At 35.3% G+C, this 19196-nt stretch overlaps 1 protein-coding gene across 8 annotated transcripts in view; it reads left to right on the top strand.

Annotated features, from left to right (window-relative positions):
* The window catches only part of DMD (dystrophin), a 2018590-nt gene that overhangs the window by 785874 nt on the left and 1213520 nt on the right, over positions 1-19196 (top strand). For all 8 annotated transcript variants that reach the window (XM_043570319.1, XM_043570321.1, XM_043570317.1 and 5 more), the window contains 4 exons: positions 7379-7489; positions 7877-8050; positions 11691-11846; positions 17032-17202. In XM_043570319.1, coding sequence (XP_043426254.1) covers positions 7379-7489; positions 7877-8050; positions 11691-11846; positions 17032-17202 — 612 coding nt within the window. The remainder of the gene's footprint in view (positions 1-7378; positions 7490-7876; positions 8051-11690; positions 11847-17031; positions 17203-19196) is intronic.

The raw sequence follows: 19196 nt of genomic DNA, 5'->3' as shown, positions 1-19196 counted from the left end.
TTTTGATATATGAGAATGGTCTGATGAGGTAAATCATGGGAAAAAGCCCTGCTCTCTTCTCAGTTAATGGTAAAGTGCTATATTGGAAATGTCTTTAAAGTTTGATTAGTTTTTAGTTGTATAATTTACCCTTTCCCTTCTTTAGTGAAACATTGGTTATTTCTATTTGCATTGTTGTTTTCTACTTTCACTGTATAGGGCTAGTTATAAACATAATGGCAGGATTACCACATGTCTGTTTTTGGTAATGACATGATGTCATAATTTGCTTTATGTTACTTCACCTTATGAAAAGGAAAAATCCAGCCTTCCTGAAAGTTATTGGCTCGAGAAATCCTATTAGGCCATACAAGGGTGTTCTAAAACAGTATCCCTGATTTGCTACTTCACTTCCTTTTATTTTTGTGGAGAATTACTGAATTTATATAAAGCCAAGCTGATGAATTCACAACATCAGTTTGGTTGTTTTCTTCAGTTTTCATCCATACCCTGGTAGATGTAGATCTTACGTGAAAATAGAACTCAAATTATACAGCTTTTAAATCTTGAGCAGATCTTACACATCTGGGAGCCAAGTATGGAAATCATTTTCCTTTGCATTAAATTTTCCATTTTCAGTGTTTGCTTCTATAGTATTATTTTTTCATTGTCTGATCATAATGTCAGGAAAGATGATGTAGTATTTGTCTTTTTTATTGGAAGGGAGAGGCAAACCATAAAGCAGTCTCTTAACTATAGAGAACAAACTGCAGTTTGCCGGAGGGGAGGTGGGTGGGGGGATAGGTTAAATAGGTGATGGGGATTATGGAGGGCACTTGTGATGAACAGTGGTGTTGTATGGAAGTGACGAATCACTGAATTCTACTCCTGATACCAATATTACACTATAAGTTAACTAGCTGGAATTTATTTATTTATTTATTAAAAAAAATTTTTTTTGAGAGGGAGAGAGAGAGAGCATGAGTGAGGGAGGGACAGAGAGAGGGGGAGATGGAGGATCTGAAGCAGGCTCTGTGCTGACAGCAGAGAGCCCGTTGCAGGGGTTCGAACTTACAAACTGAACGGTGAGATCATGACCCAAGCTGAAGTTGGACCTTTAACCAACTAAGCCACCCAGGTGCCCCAAACTAACTGAAATTCAAATAAAAACTTGAAATATGAAAAAATTAAAATAAAAGATTGATTGATAGAAAAATAAAAGAGCTTTTAAATAGGACATTGTCCAGTCTGCCTGGAAGTTTCCATAATAAGCTGTTATTTAAACAAATCGTGTATCTATTTCACAATAAACTTGCCCTAAAGTGATAAGCAGTTTTTAATTACGTGGTTCCAGAATACTAATCTGATGAGGTTAAATAAAGGAGGTAGTGAATGATATCCAAAGTACAAACTAAAAATGAAGTACCACTTGAAAGTAAGAATTGTGGATTTAATTTCTAAAGGTGCTAGCTCACTACATAAAAGTGCGATGCATGTTATGCCATCTTCCCTAAGTAGAATTGATTGGAAATATATATACATTCTTATCTTATAATTTTAGTAATGAATTGAATTGTTGTTATTAAATATATTCACTAAATATATTAGGGAGCTTTCCCCAAAGCTACTTGTGTGACATTGTCTGACAACAAAAGCAAAAGGATAATTTCAGGATAATTTCAGCAAAGAACTGTATTCCTTATGGTACCGCAGTGTATGTTAATATACGAAATATTCTGAGATATTCTGTGGTACAGACAAATGTTTATCCTTAATTTCCAAAACATATTTACTCAATGGGGTATTTTCATGCATTACCCACTTAATCGATAAAGAAATTTTGATCTCTCATCCTATTAGAACAATACTTATAGATGGGAGAATTTTTCTAGAAAGAATTTTACCTATAAATTATAATAAAATCTCAGTTTCTCAGTTTTAATGATTTTAATGATGGTGATCTTTCTAAGAACACAGAAATTCAGCTTCTCAACTCTTTGTCTCAAAGCTTGTCATAAATATGAATATTCCAAAAGTCTGTGTAATGCTTTGCCTTGGGTTCTCAATTGTCAAACTTTGCTGACATGTTACTTGTTCCTTCACATACCCTGGTGACAAATAAAGCTTACGTTTTGGGTTGTGTTTCTGTAAGTCACTTTTGTTCCTATAGTTTATGAGTCCTGACAACAGTGTGGCTTATTTGGGAAAATGTGGAATTTATCAGCAGAAGATCTGTGTCTTAGTGATCACTTACATTATCTTGGCTTTGTTTTGTAATGCCAGGCTGACTAGAGGCAGCTTTGAGGGGGGCAGTATTTCAGAAAAAAAATATATACTAATTAGAAATAGAAAATTATTGGTGAGTTATAGAAGGGCCTTTTGTAAAGGAGGGCCCCTGCAACTTAAGGTTCAGTAGCTTCACACGAATTCCTCCTTTCCAAAGTAATTATTGCTCTACCCACGTCTAGTTTTTCCTTTCATGAAATGAAGTATATACACTCTGCATATTCCAAACACAGTCTTTGGTAGCATCATTAGCATAGCCTGAAATGAGATCCCGTATTCTTTTTCTCTACCCCTCCAAAACCCCTTCGCAGCCATGTGCAATTTAAATTATGCCAATGTCTTCAAATTTTACCGGATTCTTTAGTAAAAATAAGAATTGCCCCTTCTCTTTTTTCACATAGTGTGAGGGCTTTTTTTTTTAAACATATTCCTTGTATGTCTGCTTTGCAGTTTACTTGTATCTCTATGTTCTCTCTTCCTAGAACATAAAATCCTTAAGAATAGAGACATTAGTTTTGTTCTCACTCTGTGGAATTGACTAGATGTAGTAGTTGTTTCTTGAATTGAATTCATAAACTAAATGCCATTAATGAGATGAGTGCACACATGAGATGAAATATCTGTCTGGTCTGACAAACGTCCATGTGGATGACACATTTATTTTTGAATCATAATTGAAGAGGAAGGCTAGTTGTTTAAAGGACACCGTCTGCTACTTCCTAGGTATGTTACCTTGCACAAGTCAGCGTTTCTACCCTCATTTGTAAATGAGGGTGACGCGTACTTCTATCTTAGTTTGATTAGGTGATTAAATGAATGTATGTGAACTGTTGGTACAGAAGCTCACAGATAGCTGCTTTTGTGGTGATGATGATGATTTCCTTCAGTGCTCTTCTCTTACCCTTCTAGTTTAAAAGGTTAGGGGAATATGTGTATAATTCATTTTTTCCTCACTATATATACTTTGAGGGCTGAACAAATGGAAGAGTTTAAAAAATGTGGATAGATGGTGTTGCAGTTGTATAATTTGGGTCCTCTGCTCTCTTTGAGTATCTTCTTTTTTTCTCCTCAGTTGCCATTCCCAGTTTGCACAATGGCTTTGCAACTTCCGTCACTTTCCTTTAGACTTCTCCTCCACCCATTCCCTCCCTTCCTCCCTGGACACCAAAAGAAGCCCTTCTTCATAAATAAATGATACGTAATGACACATTTGTGAGTGACTATTTGCACAAACGTGAGCAGGTGTTTTTACATGCATTATAACATCTGATCTTTGCACTAAAACCAATGTAGTTGTGTGCTGCAAACAGAGTTTTCCCAGGACTACTGATAATGTTTCTTTACTGGCTTATTATCATCATCTTCAGCTTATAGATGAGAAAATTAAGCCTCAGGAAGGTTTAGTACTTAGTGGCGAATCAGAGCCCTGAAATTTAAATCCAGACTTCTTACTCTATTCTGTTCTGATTTCCAGAGAGCATCAAGTAAGAAGTCCTTTCTTTCCTTCTACATCCAAAATGATCTTTATGTCTTACCTTTGGCTTCTGAAAAAGTGGCACCACCTCTTTCTGTTAGTATTTTGCATTGATTATTGATCTTTGCTCTCTAATCCCTCTTGCTTCCCACACGGTTTTTCCAGTCACTTATCATCTTATTTAAATAAGTCAGAGAAAAACAAATACATGATTTCACTCATATGTGGAATTTAAGAAACACAACAGATGAACATAGGAGAAGGGAAAGAAATAAAGAGAAAAATAGGGGCGCCTGGGTGGCGCAGTCGGTTGAGCATCCGACTTCAGCCAGGTCACGATCTCACGGTCCATGAGTTTGAGCCCCGCGTCAGGCTCTGGGCTGATGGCTCAGAGCCTGGAGCCTGTTTCCGATTCTGTGTCTCCCTCTCTCTCCGCCCCTCCCCCGTTCATGCTCTGTCTCTCTCTGTCCCAAAAATAAATAAAAACATGGAAAAAAAATTAAAAAAAAAAAAAGAAACACAACAGATGAACATAGGAGAAGGGAAAGAAATAAAGAGAAAAACATAAATGGAAGCAAACCATAAGAGACTCTTAAATACAGAGAACAAACTGAGGATTGCTGGGGGGTAGTGTGTGGGGGATGGTTAAATGGGTGGTGGGCATTAAGAAGGGCACTTGTTGGGATGAGCTCTGGGTGTCATATGTAAGTGATGAATCACTGGTTTCTACTCCTGAAACCATTATTATATGACATGTTAACTAACTTGGATTTAAATAATAATAATAATAATGATAATAATAATAATAATAATAAGTTACAATACAAGACAACTCTCTCAACCCTTGGCTCCTTTCACATAGCTTTAATATGTGTTCGAGTGTCATTGACCACATTACATTATGTGGAGAGATAAGATTCCTCAAAAATAATTTAAACTATTTTTAGATGAGGGTTTCCTGGTCTTTAATCAGGCTTCAGCCTTTGACAACCTAATTTCTGCTCTGACCACTGACTGTTCTAGCTGCAGTGCTCACTGACCAGCTAGTATATGCTTGTTAGTACTTCTCTCATTTGACATGTCTCAAAATTGACATTGTTGGTTTCTCCCTCATTCCTAAAACTCTCACATCACTTGATGGAAGTGGTACCCTTTCTCTTTCCTGATCGTTCCTCTTCTTCTCTTGTAATCTTCCTTCTCTCCTGTGGTTCTTCCCTTTTTCTCCACACCCCTTAAATTCCTATTTCCATGGTTCTCTCCTGGCCCTACCTCTATGTCCCTCTAAGTTGGAGTGCACTAAAATAAATACAGACAATACAGGGGTACACTGCTCTTTTGAAAAAAAAAACCAAACATGTGGCTATATGTATGTGTGTGTGTGTGTGTGTGTGTGTGTATATATATATATATATATATATATATATATATATATAATGATTTATAAAATCTAAATTCACTTCAAAATACTATTGAATTTATAATAGCATTCTCTTATTTTGGGTTTCCTTAGTTATTAGACTAACTGTAAGTAAACCTATTATTATCTGTGATTCTGATCACTGTAAAATTTTAAACTTTCTCTTCATATTGAAAACCTGGAGTTTTTCATTTAGGACATGAGGTTATACATTACTTCATTCCCACCTGCTTTGCATTTATATTTCTGCCACTGTGCATTCATTCTCTGTCTATTATTTTATTTTCCCAACCTCTTCATGCCATTTGTTGCCTCATCTGAGTAACTTGTTTTCCTTCAGTTGGGAATGCTTTTGTTCTTAAAACGTCTGTCTCCTTGCTTATCCAATATACTATTTAGAACATTTAGGTAAAAGTAGCAAAACTGAGTTCACTGAAGCAAAAACAAAAATGAGGGAAAGAAGTCTGTCATAGGTTTACAGGGATGTCTCATGGCAGCAAAGTAAAAGAATAAAATTTGTCTCAGGAAGGGACTAGATCCTGTGTTTTGGTTACTTGCAGGAGCTATTTATCATTATGTACTTATATGGATCCCTAACCCCAAATTTTGTGGTTTCTAGAGAATAGTACATGCTGCTTTGTCTTATATAAGGGAGTAAGTCAACCAATGAAGCTATTATACACACACACACACACACACACACACACACACACACATTTATATTTAAGTAATCAGTAATTACTTTGTCTCTATAATGGTTAGAATCAATATGCTAAGAAATAATATTAAGGTATATATGTACATTTATAGCCTTATATCCTAAGTAACTCCTTCACCCCTTAACCCATTTTCTTAGGATAATTCTCACTACTCATGGCTGGGTTGTAGTTTTCTGTGGTAACTAACTTCTAATCACACTGTTGTTATTCTCTAGTAATAAATACTAGGATTGACTCCAACTGGTATAATTAGGTGAGACTAATATGCATTATGCAAATTGTTTTCATGAAAATTTTATGGGCACTGTGGTATAAGTTAATCAGTTTCTTTTCTAACTTGTGATAATCTGACAGCAACCAAAATTTAAATTAGAATAATTTGACCACTTCCTGATTTTTGCTCTTTCTGGCAGAGAGGAATGAATTTATTTTTGAGCCTCTGCACACTACAGAATTGGTCCCACTCCTGTGGCAGGCTCAAAAGTGTACAAGTCAAATACAGACATACGTTTGAATAGAACTCACTCAAAAATGTCTATTTAAGGGGCGCCTGGGTGGCTCAGTCAGTTAAGCATCCGACATCCGCTCAGGTCATGATCTTGCGGTCCGTGAGTTCGAGCCCTGCGTCGGGCTCTGTGCTGACCGCTCAGAGCCTGGAGCCTGTTTCAGATTCTGTGTCTCTCTCTCTCTCTGACCCTCCCCCATTCATGCTCTGTCTCTGTCTCAAAAATAAATAAACGTTAAAAAATTAAAAAAATGTCTATTTAATATAGAAAATACAGCAATTTTTATACTTACTTAAATTTTACAAATGAGTCTTTTTAAGAAGCTTTTAAGTATTTATCAGACAGAAAGCAAGGCCAATTAAAGGATTTAACTTCACTTTCCTAAATCCATAATTTCCCTGAAATTTAACTGAAATGTGGCACAACATGACTGAATAAAGATCACTATTAAGGAATATTGTCCACATGCAAATCTTTCATTATATCTTATCCCTGTTACAGCTTATATACATACATACATATACATACACATGCAAGCACACACGTATATATATATATATATATATATATATACACATACATATATATTTATATTCATACATATATACACATACACACATACATATGAATATATGTGTGTGTGTGTGTGCATAATATTTTGTCTTTGGTCAGATTTGAGTGTAAATTCCAAGATAAATGAATATCAGTTTTAAATATTAGATGGAAACTGTTATTTCCTACTGAAAATATATGAAATAGCTATTCATTATTGCTGATTCCAAAGGATAATTTCTTTTCCTAATAACCCAAATAGGAGAAAAATAAGCCATTTCATTTTTGATAATGTTTGGTAAGTAAAAAAAAATAGTGTTTTTTTATAGGAGGCTACATTGTAATAGTGGTTTAAGAGAGTTTCAGAATTTCATCTTCTTCGAAAGTGTTATTCTTTGCAATAACCTGCAAAGCATGCTGACTAATAATGCTTTCCTCCCAACAGAAAATCCAATCAGATTTGACAAGTCATGAGATCAGTTTAGAAGAAATGAAGAAACATTACCAGGGAAAGGAGACTGCCCAAAGGGTGCTGTCCCAAATCGATGTGGCCCAGGTACGTATTATTGCATAAACTAAGGAAATGGTTTTAGTTGGGTATTAAAACATACTCTGTATTAGACAGTTTTATTATTAGCAAAATTAGGATTGAGGGCATTATTTGAAAACTATAATATGTAAATAATACAGATTTGGGGGGGTTTCCATTTTAAAGATAAAATTAATAAATTACATTTTATTTAGTACCACGTTAAGAACAACTACTGAATTCAAATATATGTATTGTTTCTGCTGGAAAGGTAGAAAAGAATTGCTTTAGTTTTTTTTTTTTTTAACTTTTTTTTATCTTCAGGGATAAAGAAAAATCTATTAACAAAAGTATGGCTGCCTGTTGTTTGGAATGTGAAACTTATAGGGATGCTTTCTTACATTGTCTTTCCAGAAAAAGTTGCAAGATGTTTCCTTGAAGTTTCGATTATTCCAGAAGCCAGCCAATTTTGAGCAGCGTCTACAGGAAAGTAAGATGATTTTAGATGAAGTGAAGATGCATTTGCCTGCGTTGGAAACAAAGAGCGTGGAACAGGAAGTAGTACAGTCACAGTTAAATCATTGTGTGGTAGGTATTTCTGGTGACTTTCCTTATTAAGAAGTATGTGAGGACCCTCCTTTATAACAGAAGATTGTTTCCAGATAAATATGATAATTATACAATGTTATTTTAAGATTAACAACAAACATTAACACATGTGTATTGAGAGACGAGAACACTTACTGAAATAGTACCCTTTTAATACATCCTCTGTAGGTGTCTTTTTGGAATCCAGAATTCTCTAAGGACTGTGTAGAATATAAGAGGAAATACCCTTTATTTATTTTTTTAAGTTTATTTATTTATTTTGAGAGAGAGAGAGACAGAGAGCAGGGGAGAGGCAGAAAGGGAAAGAGAGAGAGAATCCTAAGCAGGCTCCACATTGACAGTGCAGAGCCCGATTTGGGGCTTGAACCCACAAACCATGAGATCATGACCTAACCTGAAACCAGGTGTCGGTTGCTTAAGCAGCTGAGCCAGCGAGGTGTCCCATTTAATTTTTGTAGTACTTTGAATATATATTTTAAATGTGAATTCTGAAAAGAATTTTAGATGTCTGGAAACAGCAACAACAGCAACAACTACAATAATGAAACCGTTCCAGAAATGAATACCAAGTAAGCTAAGTGGTCTATACAAGTTGTCCCTAATTCTCAAGGCCACTGATTAATGAGATAATTTAATTTTTTTTAACGTTTATTTATTTTTGAGACAGGGAGAGACAGAGCATGAACAGGGGAGGGTCAGAGAGAGGGAGACACAGAATCTGAAGCAGGCTCCAGGCTCTGAGCTGTCAGCACAGAGCCCGACATGGGGCTCGAACCCACAAACCAGGAGATCATGACCTGAGCCGAAGTCAGATGCTTAACCAGCTGAGCCACCCAGGCGCCCCTAATGAGAATTAATTTAAAGACAACACAGCTGGTGAAGGGCAAGAGGAAGATTCCAATCCAGGCACTCTTACTCCAAATCCTAGTATCTTTCCATTAAATATCAGTGTTGGATATATACTGAAGTCCCACCACACCTCAAAGACAGAGTCAAGAGGCATGGAAGGCACATGATTAGCCTGTAGCATAAATCTTCAGAGGATTTGGGGATTTTGAGCTGTGTCCCTTATTGCAATTATTGGAAATTCGCCATGTCTGATGACTTCTCTGAAAACTTAAGGCTGAATTACAAAGGCATCTCCTAGAGTAATACAACTGTTATTATAACTCTATGTGTACTTTGGGCAATGGGGTAGAAGTTCACATAAAACAAAAGCACTGAATGTTATTAACATTGAAGATGAAAACAAGTTTATCTTGTTAGTACTTTGTGTTTTTAGTATTGTTTCTGCATTGACTCCCTAACATAAACTTAAAAGAAACATTTTAGATGCATTTCAGTCATGTTATTTTGAGTTGGAAAGTATCCTTTAACAAAAATTTTATAATCTGTGTATTTCTTTGTGAAAAATTCTGAAATATTTTGTATGCAGTGACATTTCTTCATAATAAAGGCTGCATTTTAGTGGCATCATGATTATAAATGTTCCTGCCCCCCAAAATAAAATTTGAATATAACAGTATGTAATCATTAGCTGGTGTTAGATGAGCAAACATTAGGGATTTCTAGGATGATATCACCTATTAAATTTTGCATAAATTATTGAAAGCAGAATGACTCAACTATACTATCATCATGGTTAAATATATCCCCAAAGGGAGAGTTGTTCCCTTCCATGAATAGGTCTCTAATAGTACTTTGTAAAACTTGTCTGCTGGTAAGTATGAGGTGGAAACAATGTTCCCTGCATCCAGCTGTGACTGCCCTGAGGGTACCCTGAAACAGCTTCAAGTACTTGCTCAATTTGTTTCTAGTTCTGGTTTAAAGTCAGGAGCAATTCAAGTAGTCCTTCCATAAGGATACCTTTTTTTTTTTTTCCTTAACTTTTATATTTTAAAAAAGTACTTAAGATGCCTCATTGCAGGGGTGCCTGGGTGGCTCAGTCGGTTAAGCATCTGACTTTGGCTCAGGTCATGATCTCACACTCCATGAGTTTGAGCCCCGTGTCAGGCTCTATGCAGACAGTCCAGAGGCCTGGAGCCTGCTTCACATTCTGTGTCTCCCTCTCTCTCTGCCCCTCCCCTGCTCATGCTCTCTTTCTGTCTCAAAAATAAATAAAAACATTTAAAAAATATGCCTCATTGGCTATACTATAATCATTGCCTTTGCCTTCAAGAAATTTTTGTTGAGTTAACAAAAAAGTCTTCCCAGCATGAGCACAAAGAAATATAAGGGAAGTTTCCCTCCCTTGGTGATAAATATTTTTTCTGCATACTGAATGACATGATTTTAATGGCTAGCAGTACTTTGAACTTTCAATATAAATTTAAATCACTGAGGGTTTTTTTTTATGTTTAAAGAGTAAATCATTTGCATATATCTCTGATTTCAAAATTCACAGAATTGATTCCCTCTGTACAGTTAATGGTTGAATGTTTCTACACACCGAGATTTTATCATTTCTAGGTTAGAAATAAAATGAAGTAAAAAAATCATCTGGAAAGCTCAGACAGAACCCAAAATTATTAGTAAATGAATATTAACACAAAACAACCATCAAAGAAGGGATTAAGATGGAAATAGATTATGTATTAGCTTTAATTAATATTTGCTTAACCTTTACAAAATGTATTGTTTTGGTCATTGATTTTAAACTGAAAAGAGAAAATAAACCAAGTTTTAATTCCCAAGAAAAAGCAGCTACCTACTAGTAACTTTGTTTCTTAGTAACAATAAAACATGTAGTTGTTCACATTTACCACTACATGTGAAAGCAACAATGTATCATGTAAACTATTATATATGCATGTCTTCACATGTACACCTGTGCCTGTGTGTATGCTTTCATGCCTCCATACATACACATATCTTTCCAGGAAAATAGCTGTCAGGTGAAGTTGTGATGCTTGTTTCGTAAGTCTGAAAGCAGTATACTTTCCGGAAGTAATACATTTGTTCTTTATGGTTGTGATGTCCATGTGAGTTTTTAAATTATATTTTTGTATCTGTTTGAATTTAAATGATCAGCCCCATAAAGAAAAGACATTTACATAATGTAATTGGCATATTTAAAATTGCCTGCCTTCCTTGTCTATGATTTAACTAATAGATGTTGAAATTGTGATCTGGAAGTTTAGGTGTTTCATGCCCACTGAAATGTGTGAGAACAACAGTGAATGTGTCTCTAGTGAATCCAATACTGTCTGGTGTATTGGGCTCTCAATAAATACTTGGTGAAAGAGTCAATGAATTTTTCCAAACTCCTAGCTACTATTTTATAACTAAAACATTTAAAATAGAAAGCATTTAACTTTTAGAAATAATCTTGATCAACTTGGTTTATAAAAGTAAATGTATACATGAGGTACACTTACTTTAGTAAGAATAACTACAGAATCTGCATGTCTGTATGTCTATATATAATTGCAAATAGAAATATTAAATCAACAGAAAATGCCGAGGCTACATATTGATCACAGCTGCAAAATGCTACTACATTAAAACTGTAAACATGGAATGAAAATGAAAGTGACCTCTACTCTATTTCTTTTCTATTAATCATGACAGTATAAGTTGGACACTATTGCTTATTATTTTGTTTTATGTTTCAACTTAGAACTTGTATAAAAGTCTGAGTGAAGTGAAGTCTGAAGTGGAAATGGTGATAAAAACTGGACGTCAGATTGTACAGAAGAAACAGACAGAAAACCCTAAAGAACTTGATGAAAGAGTCACGGCTTTGAAATTGCATTATAATGAGCTGGGAGCAAAGGTGAGTGCGCCTTGGAACCAGAAACACTGGCTATTTACCACTTTCCTTGTAAATTGCAAAACAAAAAGTAGTAATGATGCACAATTAATGTCTTAGAAAGTTAATCATTTTCTCTCAATAGATAGGTACATACACACATTTATGCATACAGATAGAGATAGATATAGTCCCACGTGTAGTTCTTGTTAAGAAACAATAATTAATCCATAAGGATCTTCTTTCCAGTCTGCATTAAAAAATATGTACAGCTCAAAGAGATTTTTATTGGCCCATCGTATGGTTTTAAAAAGGTTTCTTTCCTCTAAACTCGCCTTCTTTTCATTGTATAAATTTGCTTGTGATGACTTAAAGGCTGGAGCCTTTTATAAACTAAAGCACTTACGTGTATTTAGATACAATGGAGTTGACACACTTCCACATAGACCACATTAGGTGTAATAGAGTTGTCACATTCCATAGAAATTATTTCCCTGTGTGGCAAGTCTTGCATGATCCACCACATTTGGCTAATAAGGTAGCATGGATATCCAGTGAAGTCCTATTGCTCTCTGATTATTTGTGTATTTTTGTCCTGATAGTGTTCAGTGCTCAATTCCATGTCACCGTTAATTAAAGATGTTTATATTTCTCTATCCGCTTTCCCAAACAGTGGAATGACGAGGATCGTTACCCCACTTCCCTCAAATCAAACATTCTCTATCTATGCTCTATAGATTTAGAAGTTTTATGGCTGAAAATAATGATAGTAATCATAAAAAATAGTCATAATGGCCTGACTTGTCACCTTCAAGGACCGACCTAGCCTTTTCCGTGCTCTTATTTCATATTACTCTAAACTTTGTAAAAAAATTTTTGGTGCTCAGCTAAGGTTTAACCTACTGACACAGTAACACAGTAATCATTTCTGTCTTTAAAAAAGTTGTGATATCTTAATATATTACATGGTATCTTAGATAATAAGAATGTTTTATTAACATCATGTTTGTTTGCTTAAACTTATGCAAATGAAGTTGTCCATTTTTGGTATTTAGGGCTATTTATGAATAAGTACAAATTTAAGTACTTTAGGTGAGGACCTTTAAATTAGGAGCATTTGCGGACGGTTTCATTTTCCTGACACTTCGTGTGATAAATCAAATAGAGTAAAATACGGGCCAAAGCAGAAAAAAATAAAAATGCATTCATTTTAATTTGAATAAAAGAGATTTACTTTGATTTAAAGAGATTTAATTTGAATAAAAGAGATTTACTGGGATCGATGGGGAGAACAGAGTACATTTTTACGTCCCACCTTCTCCACTTTATTAAATATAACAACATCGGTGAGACACCTGTTTCTTCATTTTAGACACAAATATAAATGTGTGTCCACATTTGTGAAGTATCCCTACAGACACAAATTTCTACTATTTCACCCTGTAAGTAGATGGAAGGTTATGTTTTAAAAGTACTAATTGCAAATTACTTTTTACCAAGAGAAGGTAAATTTTAGATTAAAATGGAACTCTGGAAATAACTGAAGAACTATTCACATTAGTTGGCAATCTTTGTTTTTAGATTTTAAAAACTTGTTAATTTATATGTCACATGTTTGAAAGGGAGCTCACTGTCATGCTATGGCAAAATGTTTTCCTTCTCAATTGATCAAAAAGTAGGGAACACTGATACATAATAAATAGGAAAACATGGTGATAAATTGAAATAAAATACACTTCAAGTGCTTGTGTAAGTCCACCAAGGTACCTCTGGATTAAGGCTCCAAGCTCGGAGCTGTCAGCACAGAGCCCAACACAGGGCTTGAACTCACAAAATGAACCGTTAGATCATGACCCAAGCCAAAGTCGGATGCTTAACTGACTAAGCCACTCAGACGCCTCTATCCTTCTGGACAAGTTTATCATTGTGTTAAAGATAACCACAGAAGGGAAGGTAGTATTTGTAGTTAGCATCTCATCTAGGGTTTATAGATTTTTACAGACGCCAATTGTTCCGTATTTAGCATCAGTTGAATCATCTCTAATATTAATCATAAAGCTACAAGTTGTTAATTTCTGGAAAGCTATTCTCTTTACTCAAGAGTCTCTAATTTGACCTATGTGACTTTGCACTAAAATAATCTATTAATAGATTTTTTTATTAAAAAGTAGATCTTGTGAAAAGGTCGTTTCTGGGGCGCCTGGGTGGCTCAGTTGGTTAAGCGTCCGACTTCAGCTCAGGTCACGATCTCACAGTCTGTGAGTTCGAGCCCCGCGCCGGGCTCTGGGCTGACAGCTCAGAGCCTGGAGCCTGCTTCGGATTCTGTGTCTCCCTCTCTCTCTGCCCCTTCCCTGCTCATGCTCTGTCTCTCTCTGTCTCAAAAATAAATAAAAACATTAAAAAAAATTTTAAAAAAAAAGGTCGTTTCTTTGTGCTTTCAAATATGAATGTTGTCTGGGCCTTTTAGTTCTTTTGTTCTTTCTCTCCTTTCCTTTCCTTTCCTTTCCTTTCCTTTCATTTCCTTTTCTTTTCTTTCCTTTTTGTTGCTTTGGCCTTGAAGAATTTCCCAAAATCTTTGCCTTTGCAAGAGTAAATTTTACATAAAATAGTCCCTGAATGTAAAACAATAAAAATGATGTTTGAAGACTATTAGTGACCCAAGTTACTTATTATTAAGTGAATGAGTCTCATGAAGATGTAAAGTACTATTTAACCTTGAAAATATATATTTGAAAGTTTATGTTTATTTTAACCATTTGGCACTTAGTGATATCATTAAAGCAAAATGAAATACTAAGAAATCATACTTTAATAGCATGATAGAATACAGTAAAAAGGCAGGGCAAAAATTTATTTTTGAAATAAAATTTAGAAGCAGTAACAATAAAAAGAATATATATAAATATTGTTACAAAAATGTGGCAAGTCATGTATTCCTTCTCCAAGAAAAAAAGTCTTAATTTAAATTGTTGAAGTACCTTCAACAACAGTGGTTCTATTTGATAAAATCAAACAAAACAAAGCCTATTTTAATAGATTATTATTTTTGTGTAAAAAAAAACCTTCTATTTTAATCATCTTCAGAATTTATATAGTTGTACTTGCCTGACTTCAATGTACACTCCTTTTTTGTTAGCTCAGGCTGCCATAACAAAATACCATAGATCAGGTGGCTTGGACATTTATTTGTTCACAATTGTGGAGGCTGGGGAGTTCAAGATCAAGGTGCCAGCTTAGGAAGACACTCTTCCTGGTTTGCATAAGCCACATCCTTATTGTGACCTCTCAAGGTGGAGAAGTGAGGAGAGGGAGTAGAAGGATGAGAGAATAGGGAGTGGGAGGAAAGAGAGATCTTTCTTCCTCTTCTAGTAAGACCACAGTCATATCAGATTAGGGTCTTACCATGATGATCTCTTTTAACCTTTATTACTTCTTAAAGATCCTATATCCAAATGCAGTCACAGTGGGGTTTTGGGCTGCAGTGTCTTCATTCAGAGTGGAGAGGATGCAATTCAGTCCATAGCACTTTTCTTACATAATATATTTTTATCTGTTTATTATCATCAACTTAGCTTCATTGTTCAGTGAATAGAAATTGAGGACTTGCTTGTGTAGCTTCTCTATGCTTGGATTTTTATAGAAATATACTTAAATAGCAATAGGCCAATCAACCTCAAATACTCATGCTCACGTCGTCAGTGCTCCTATCAGCCTCACTTACATTTATCCAGGAAACGACTGCTGAGGCATTCTACTGCAGGTGGCACTCTTTTAAATGTATCCCTTTTCCACACACGTACACACAAAAGTGTAAAACTCAATTTTCCTTAAGATGGCAGTGTCTCCTGTTTTATTAAAACCTATTTAGCTGGATATAAACAAAATAGAATAAATAAAAATCAATAATGCATTAGCTCTGGGAAGATAGAATTTCTTTGAAATATCGAATCTAGGATTCCTTTTCTGCCACTAGTGCATAGAAAAAAAACAACTATGCACAGAAACACACTGTAAGGTATATTTTTTTTTCTCCCACACAGAAATAAAATCCTCACAGTCCAAGGGGCAGATGCTTTTACTTCCCTGAAGGGGGAAATCTGTAAAAGAAAAAAAAAATTGAATTTGCAGCCTCAGCAACTAAACATTTTTTTTTAATGTGCATACACCTCTGCTAAAGAAACTAAAACATTTTGTTGAGTGTTTGGAATCCATATCAAAGTTTCAGTGTGTTTATTTTGATTGTAGCATTTTGAATTCTTTAAAGGTATCGTCACTTTGGCATTTTTCATGCTTACGGCTGGATTCTTATATATTCATATGTGTTGATGTGTGCATATGTGTGTGTGTTTGTGTATAGATAGATGGATTGATCAACAGATCAAGAAGAGATTCTGGGCTTTTTGTTCAACCCACCAACCCTAAACACTTACAGATTGTAGGCATATCTGGAGAGGTTGTGGAATGGTACGCATTTGTTCATTCTCCATGTGAGAATGTGAAAGAATTTGATTTTGGGGGGCGGGGTTTATTTCTAAACATTGAAAACTGGGACACAAAATCAGGTTATGATTTTCTTTGTTAATAGGGGTAAAAATTTTGTTTCGGAATTAAATCATTTACCCCCCTTGGATGGCAAAAAATATTTAAGGGGGAAGTGACTTACTCTTTGTGTTGTTTTTCTGGAAAAGTAAGGCACTTTATAGATACGATGACAATACAGTTGACCATTTTAAGCATTATAGAAATAATTTTACTGCCTGAGAGAAGCCATATTGTTTGTTTCTCCATTTTGATTCCTTACTAGCAAACCTCATTTGTCTACAGAGGATTGTAAACTTTGCCATCCATTTGGTAGGTGATTGAAGATTTTTTAAAAGCAGTGTGTTATATCTTTAGTTTGACTTACATCATTCAATATATTTAAAAAATTTGACCATAAATTATTTTTATTTATATTGAAGAAAATGATTATAGATTTTTTTTCCTACTTGATATAGGACAGAGTCTTTTGGAGAAAGGATCTCATCTTCCCCAGACTGTGTCTATTCACCATTAATAGAATATCTGGTTTTTCTAAAATATTATTTTTGAAAAGTAAGAAAAAGGGTATTTTTAAATGACAAAACTATTAAAGTTCCTATTACATGAGTATAACTAAACCTAAATTGAAAAAGTAAACCAAGTTACATTTTATTATCATTCTTGTCAGGTGACGGAAAGAAAGCAACAGTTGGAAAAATGCTTGAAATTGTCCCGTAAGATGCGAAAGGAAATGAATGCCCTGACAGAATGGCTGGCAGCTACAGATATGGAATTGACGAAGAGATCAGCAGTTGAAGGAATGCCTAGTAATTTGGATTCTGAAGTTGCCTGGGGAAAGGTAAAGCCTGTATCACTGAAGGTTATTTTTAACACACAAAGAAACACACAGCAATGTGAATTTGCAAGACACTATTAATGTGCAACAGTAGTTGAATTACAAATATTATCTTGCTTCACTTGTCCTTTCCTTAAAATTTCATCAGTAGTTTAACTCTGTATTTCTGACTCATGATAAAACCGGTGGGCAGCTGTAGCCAGAATCTCCCCAGAGCTTGTTTAGAATTAGGTAGGTTATGAATCAGTCCTTAAAAATACATGCATCATTTGTCAGAAAGTGAATCCAGAGAGGAGATTCTCTGTTCCCTAGCTTGCCCAAGATTGCTTAGAGGGACTCCACAACCATGATGAGAGCAAGGAGGCACAGGCTGCGGACAGTTGGGCTGGACAGGTCTTGAAAGATCAGCAGACTGCTGATGTCACAATTAAAAACAAAGTCTCAAGGGGTCTGTGCAGCTGCTATGATTTCCATCACCAAAGGTCACAGGGTTTCCTTTAATCTTCAGCTGGTACATACTTGCTGTTTCTCTTGACAGCTAGTCAGACATTACTGCCCCCTAAAATTTAAGGTCAAGGTACTCATAGCTTCATTTTTGTTTCAGTTGATTCATTACCGGATTACTTGAAAAGCTGTTGATATAAAGGAAACAGTCAATATCAATAATGTGTTTTCATCATAAACTTTGCTGAGCCATTAGGCATTTAGAAAAAAAATCACAGCACACTCTAACCCCTTGATTTTTTTTTTAAATTAACAAACACTTGCTGTATCAGTGAGATGTTTAAGAAATCTGTGCTTTATTTTTGATTCAGCAGGCTATTTGGATTATCCAAACTTGGGAAATTGTAATTGCATTAAGTAAAAACTTACAATCCTACAATAAGACCAAAACTGAAGACTGATTTTCTTTTATGTAAATTCAGGGGACAAGTATGGATAAAATGTTGTTACATAAATAGTTTTCAAGTAAAGAGTAGGGAATGATTTCTTCCCACTCAGAATAGATTTATTGGTGGAGATATTGAGTTGCATTTATTAGGTCAGGATCATATATGTTGTGAGATGATTACAGTAGCAAGTTCACAGGGGACAAGGAAAAAATTACAGTGGCCTTATTTTTTTCCCTTATTACCCACACAAGTATTATATTTTTGTGTGATACTTTAGTTCGAGCCAATGGCAATCATATACTTAGATGCAGGCTGGGTGGCTCTAAGAAATAAGTGAAAAATGGCATGGCTCCCAAAAGTTACAGGTTTGTTTCTGTCTCATGTAAGGTAGATAGTTCTGGGTAGGGGAAGTAGTTTTGTTCGAGGAAATTCTCCTAAGGTGGGTCGCTTCCATTTCATTGTTCTGCAGTCTTCTGGGTGTTTGTATTCTCATGGTATAACTTGCTCACCACCACACTTCACTCCCAGCCCATAAAAGGAAGGGAAAAAAGGAAGTGGAGGGAAGCCAGCTCCCTCTTAAAGCTCTGTTATAAAAGCTCCATGCATCATTTTGCCCATATTTTTATTTGCCAGATGTTAGTCACCTGATCATATTTAGCTTCCAGGGAGGATGGCAAAAGATAGTTCCTAACTGGATGGCCATTGTGTCCTGGTTGAATGATGAGTAGAGTTTGTTTGTGAAAAAAGAGAATACGTTCTGGGGGACACATAGCGGTTTGGGCCCCAGCAGTATCAGCCCTGCACTTTTTATCATAAGATACAAGCAGAGGGAGACCTGCGTCATCTGTTTCTCTTTATAAAAATCCATGCCCTGTCGATGGCAGTTTCTACCATAAGTACTCATACACAAACAAAACAAGGCCCAGAAAATCCTTATGATCTACTAGAGTATGAAATACAGTAAAACATGCAAGGGCAAAGTGGTAGCATATGTAGAGGATTCCTGAAAATAATCCAGGCTTTATTCTCACTTACCCTCCCCTTACAATTTTGGACAATATCTTCAAGTGTTCATATCCCCATTGTAATGGGTATATTAGTTTG

Source organism: Prionailurus bengalensis, chromosome X (assembly GCF_016509475.1).
Source record: "Prionailurus bengalensis isolate Pbe53 chromosome X, Fcat_Pben_1.1_paternal_pri, whole genome shotgun sequence".
NCBI lineage: Eukaryota > Metazoa > Chordata > Mammalia > Carnivora > Felidae > Prionailurus > Prionailurus bengalensis.
The sequence above is the reverse complement of the archived record's forward strand: the minus strand, read 5'-3'. Positions and strand labels throughout refer to the sequence as shown.